Raw genomic sequence first — 6,318 nt, 5'->3', positions numbered from 1 at the left:
AGGGTGCAATTTATTTGGGGCACAACAAGTAGCATTTAGCCTCAGAATCTCTTTTTGGTGCATTCATTCGTCAGAAAGGAGAGCAGCTCTCACTGTTCCTACCCAGACAGACAAGTCAACCAATCAATAAAGTTTATTTATAAAGCCCTTGTTACAGCAAGTCAATTCAATTCAAGAGGAAGCTTTAATATGACAGTAGAAATGAGCTATCGGGCCACAACGGTGAATATTGGTAAAATCGCACTCATTCTCACACCGTGTGGTGGGTGTAATAATAATACATGGATGCTTATATTTGCCCTATTTCACACATGTACAAGTGGGTATTAATACGCATGTGTGAATTGGAAATGTGTGTTTTTTGCGTATCCCAACTCTCCCTGAGACACCCTCGGAGAGTGGGGTCTCGGCCAGGGTCTGTGTGTGTGCGTTTGTGTGTCTGTGTGTGTGATGGCTGTAGTGCATCCTCCTATCTCCTGCTGTGTCACTCTCAGAACCTAATGTAAAGTGATGGTGGCTTGAAGCAACCAGTTAGTTACCATGTGATCAGGAAGTATTTAACCTTTATAACAACATTTCTTCTGCAAGGGAGTCCAGCTTCAGTGTTTGTGTGTGTGTGACTGTGCGTGTAACTAGGCGACTATGTGCGTGTGTGTGTGTGTGTGTGTGTGTGTGTGTGTGTGTGTGTGTGTGTGTGTGTGTGTGTGTGTGTGTGTGTGTGTGTGTGTGTGTGTGTGTGTGTGTGTGTGTGTGTGTGTGTGTGTGTGACTGTGCGTGTATCTGGGCGACTATGTGCGTGTGTGTGACTGTGTGTGTGTGTGTGTGTGTGTGTGTGTGTGACTGTGCGTGTAACTGAGCGACTATGTGCGTGTGTGTGTGTGTGTGTGTGTGTGTGTGTGTGTGTGTGTGTGACTATGTATGTGTGCGCTAGGCTGTGTCATTACTAGCTCAGCTCACATGACAGGGGTAAGGACACACTACATGCATGGAGCCAGGCAGGCACACTTTCATTCCTTTCTTTCTTTCCCACCCAACCCGTTACCTTTCACTGGTACTCCATTGTGTTGGAAAGGGTTTTTACATGGCTGCAGGCAGCTTTAACAATAGGTCCATTAGGAACCCTATTGGGACCTCTCTGGACTGTCCTGTAACATGACCCCTCTGGTCTCTTCACAGGGTGTCTCCCATGAATGAACGAGGCCAGTGGACATCCAGACATCTCTATCAGCACCGGCAACCTCTCAATACAGCAGGAAGAGGAGTTCAAGGGGAGAAGGAGAAGATTGGGTTTTGTCTACGTCCAATCCAACTCCTTGGCTTTTGGTTGCATATGTGGTTTGGTGATTTCCGTTAAAATATGCAACCCCCTCTCCTAGGGTGTGTGCTGTGAACTTTCTATTCCCTTTATCTTCAGATAAGGCCAGTGGAAGAGGACCACGTTGGGACATACGTTGATTGGTGGTCTGTGTGGTTGGGGGACTGTTATGCACCTAGTACCTCATAGTCCCCCCACCTCGCCCCGTTATTCATGCCAGCCATGAGTTTACCACCCCAGCAGAAACCCAACAGTAAGAGAACAGGCAAGCGCATCTCTTTTTTCAACGACCAAGGAGTGGCGATGAAGGAGACGTCTTCTCAGCAGAATCCAGAAGGTTCTTGCTACGGCCTTGGTGCCCCAGCCTCAGGGCCTGGTCCTGGGCAGAGTGAGGCTGCAGGCACCGTCACCTCCACAACCTCCAACCCAGAGGCTCCACATACTGGTGTGTACCTCAACTCAGTGATCTTCAGTCCAGAGAAAGGAGACCAGAGTCGGGGACATTACCAACAGACTGTACCCATGAAGTGGGCACACCAGGTCCCAGCAGCTCAACCACAGCCTCAACAGAGAACTGGGACTGGGACTGGGAACTGGACACAGGGTGTCACTATGGCTAACTGGGGTCAGAACTTTGCTCCCTACCTAGGGGGCGTCAGCGTCAGTGACTCACGGTCCCAGACCCAGACTGCCTTTGCCAAGCAGCAGATCCGTGAGGGGCCTCCACCCCTGCAGCCACAGCAGCCACAGCCTCCTAGTAGGGCTGCAGAGAAGCAGCCTCCCCAGCAGCAGCAGGTGGTTAACCCTAACCCTCTGCCTGCTGGAGGAGAGGCCTACAGAGACGTTAGAGACGTGGCCAAGCCTCGCAGCCTAGAGTGGGAGCAGCAGCATCAGGCCTCCCAACAGCAACAGCAGTCCCAGACTCAGGAATTCCCACAGACCCTTAAGCCTGGGGCTCTAAATGCCCAACAGCACAGCACATCCAACCCTGCGAGCAGCTCCGTGCTTCAGCCCTTCCAGCTAGCCTTCGGCCAGCCTAAGCAACACCTAACGGCTGGCTACTACCAGGTGTTTCAGGGGGGCAATAGGACATTACCTAATCTGAACTACAATGCCCAACAGCCCAAACCCCAACCCCATCCACAGACCCAACAGCATCCACAGCTCCAGCAGCAGCTGCAACAGACCCAACAGCATCCACAACTCCAGCAGCAGCTGCAACAGACCCAACAGCATCCACAACTCCAGCAGCAGCTGCAACAGACCCAACAGCATCCACAACTCCAGCAGCAGCTGCAACAGACCCAACAGCATCCACAACTCCAGCAGCAGCTGCAACAACGACAACAGCAACAGAAACAAATATTACAGCAACAACAACAAATGCAACAACAACATCATAAGATGCAACAGCAGCAAATGCTTCAGCATCAACAGCAACTACAACAACAGCAACAACAACTACACATAAAACAAGAGCAACAGTTACAACAGCAACAACAAATACAACAGCAACAGCAAATACAGCAACAATTACAGCAACAACAACAAATACAACAACAGCAATTGCAGCAACAACAACCCCAACATGTTCTAGAATACTACCCCAGCAGCCAGAACCCACCTACCCACCCACACCCTCACTCCCAGCCGCCCGTGTTAGTGCCCTCCCAAGAGCCCTGTGCTCAGGCAGCATCCTCCACAGACCTCCAGGAGATGTCCCCAGTCCCTCCAAACACCCCCCCACACACAGACTCCCAGCTCCCCCCCACGGAGACCCAGCTCCAACCTCCCCATATCCAGCTGCAGCCTCGAAGGTCCAGGAGACTCTCCAAGGAAGGTGGACCACCACCAGTTGACAACCCCTTCCTCATACCATCTGATGGGGCCCAGAATGGGGCCTCTGAGGAGCCAGGTGGAGCACCGAAGGCGGATGAAGTCCACGTTGCCCAGATGGCCCCTACAGGGGTCATCCAGAGCACACGCAGGAAACGGAGGGTCTCCCAGGAGGTTAACCTGGAGACGTTGGCCCAGAAAGCCTCAGAGATGGAGTCCCTACCGCCACACATCGTCAAGGTAACTGTTTCTGCTACCCTGGTAACTGTTTCTGCTAGTACTGTTGGGCTTGAGGAGCTGCAATAACAGTCCTCTTTGATGAATGTTGTTAAAACAATCAATTTCCTTGTTGTTTACCTTTGTATAATGGCAGAGGGATTCTGGCTCCCTTATCTAGAAGTAGATCAGAAACAAAAAGCCTAATGCATCTGCCATTGGCCAATCGAGCCTGAAATGATGTTGTTTATGAATGATTAGCACTGAGCAGAATAATCATCATCCCAATATGAACACAGCCGATCTGACTGATTTAGCACGGTCTGTCTTCAGGGAAGGGTTTTATTGATTGGTTATGGATGCACAATTACTCATGATATAACGCAAATTCTAAAAATGATAAGTAATACTCCTATTTTGTGTGTGCAAAAAACAGCAAGAAATGCAAACCACATGTGTGTATTTTGTCCTCAGTGCAACCTAGTGCCCTATATGTCGTTCCACCAACCTAGTGCTCTATATGTCGTTCCACCAACCTAGTGCCCTATATGTCGTTCCACCAACCTAGTGCCCCTATATGTCGTTCCACCAACCTAGTGCCCTATATGTCGTTCCACCAACCTAGTGCCCCTATATGTCGTTCCACCAACCTAGTGCCCTATATGTCGTTCCACCAATCTAGTGCCCTATATGTCGTTCCACCAACCTAGTGCCCTATATGTCGTTCCACCAACCTAGTGCCCTATATGTCGTTCCACCAACCTAGTGCCCTATATGTCGTTCCACCAACCTAGTGCCCCTATATGTCGTTCCACCAACCTAGTGCCCTATATGTCGTTCCACCAACCTAGTGCCCTATATGTCGTTCCACCAACCTAGTGCCCTATATGTCGTTCCACCAACCTAGTGCCCCTATATGTCGTTCCACCAACCTAGTGCCCTATATGTCGTTCCACCAACCTAGTGCCCCTATATGTCGTTCCACCAACCTAGTGCCCTATATGTCGTTCCACCAACCTAGTGCCCTATATGTCGTTCCACCAACCTAGTGCCCTATATGTCGTTCCACCAACCTAGTGCCCCCTATATGTCGTTCCACCAACCTAGTGCCCTATATGTCGTTCCACCAACCTAGTGCCCCTATATGTCGTTCCACCAACCTAGTGCCCTATATGTCGTTCCACCAACCTAGTGCCCTATATGTCGTTCCACCAACCTAGTGCCCTATAATGTCGTTCCACCAACCTAGTGCCCCTATATGTTGTTCCACCAACCTAGTGCCCCTATATGTCGTTCCACCAACCTAGTGCCCCTATATGTCTTCTCCACCAACCTAGTGCCCCTATATGTCGTTCCACCAACCTAGTGCCCCTATATGTCGTTCCACCAACCTAGTGCCCCTATATGTCGTTCCACCAACCTAGTGCCCCTATATGTCGTTCCACCACCCTACCCACCTAGTGCCCTATATGTCGTTCCACCAACCTAGTGCCCTATATGTCGTTCCACCAACCTAGTGCCCCTATATGTCGTCCCCAACCTAGTGCCCTATATGTCGTTCCACCAACCTAGTGCCCCTATATGTCGTTCCACCAACCTAGTGCCCTATATGTCGTTCCACCAACCTAGTGCCCTATATGTCGTTCCACCAACCTAGTGCCCTATATGTCGTTCCACCAACCTAGTGCCCCTATATGTCGTTCCACCAACCTACTGCCCCTATATGTCGTTCCACCAACCTAGTGCCCCTATATGTCGTTCCACCAACCTAGTGCCCCTATATGTCGTTCCACCAACCTAGTGCCCTATATGTCGTTCCACCAACCTAGTGCCCTATATGTCGTTCCACCAACCTAGTGCCCTATATGTCGTTGCACCAACCTAGTGCCCCTATATGTCGTTCCACCAACCTAGTATCTTCTTATATATGTCGTTCCACCAACACTAGTGCCCTATATGTGTCGTTCCACCAACCTAGTGCCCTATATGCGTTTCACAACCGAGTGCCCTATATGTCGTTCCACCCACCTAGTGCCCCTATAATGTCGCCTTTTTCATTCCACCAACCTAGTGCCCTATATGTCGTTCCACCAACCTAGTTCCCCTATATGTCGTTCCACCATAACCTAGTGCCCCTATATGTCGTTCCACCAACCTAGTTGCCCTATATGGTCGTTCCACCAACCTAGTGCCCACTATATGTCGTTCCACCAACCCTAGTAGCCCCTATATGTCGATCCACCAACCTCGTGCCCCCTATATGTCGTTCCCCCAACCTAGATGCCCTATATGTCGTTCCCATCCAATCCTAGTGCCCCTATATTTTCGTTCCACCAACCTAGTGCCCCTATATGTCGTTCCACCCGAACCTAGTGCCCCGATATGTCGTTCCACCAACCTAGTGCCCCTATATGTCGTTCCAATCCAACCCTAGTGCCCCTATATGTCGTTCCACCAACCTTAGTGCCCCTATATGTCGTTCTCACCAACCTAGTGCCCCTATATGTCGTTCCACAACCTAGTGCCACCTATATGTCGTTGCACCAACCTAGTGCCCTATATGTCGTTCCACCAACCTAGTGCCCTATATGTCGTTCCACCAACCTAGTGCCCTATATGTCGTTCCACCAACCTAGTGCCCTATATGTCGTTCCACCAACCTAGTGCCCTATATGTCGTTCCACCAACCTAGTGCCCCTATATGTCGTTGCACCAACCTAGTGCCCTATATGTCGTTCCACCAACCTAGTGCCCTATATGTCGTTCCACCAACCTAGTGCCCTATATGTCGTTCCACCAACCTAGTGCCCTATATGTCGTTCCACCAACCTAGTGCCCTATATGTCGTTCCACCAACCTAGTGCCCTATATGTCGTTCCACCAACCTAGTGCCCTATATGTCGTTCCACCAACCTAGTGCCCTATATGTCGTTCCACCAACCTAGTGCCCT

General features: G+C 50.3%; 1 protein-coding gene across 1 annotated transcript in view; it reads left to right on the top strand.

Annotated features, from left to right (window-relative positions):
* The first annotated feature begins 1,537 nt into the window (after positions 1 to 1,537).
* LOC120023032 (mitotic deacetylase-associated SANT domain protein-like) overlaps positions 1,538 to 6,318 on the top strand; it is a 36,443-nt gene continuing 31,662 nt past the window's right edge. Inside the window, exon 1 of the mRNA XM_038966981.1 lies at positions 1,538 to 3,391. Within this exon, the coding sequence (XP_038822909.1) occupies positions 1,538 to 3,391 (1,854 nt within the window). The remainder of the gene's footprint in view (positions 3,392 to 6,318) is intronic.

This window comes from Salvelinus namaycush, chromosome 28 (genome assembly GCF_016432855.1).
Source record: "Salvelinus namaycush isolate Seneca chromosome 28, SaNama_1.0, whole genome shotgun sequence".
NCBI lineage: Eukaryota > Metazoa > Chordata > Actinopteri > Salmoniformes > Salmonidae > Salvelinus > Salvelinus namaycush.
This window is presented reverse-complemented; position numbering and strand designations above follow the sequence as displayed.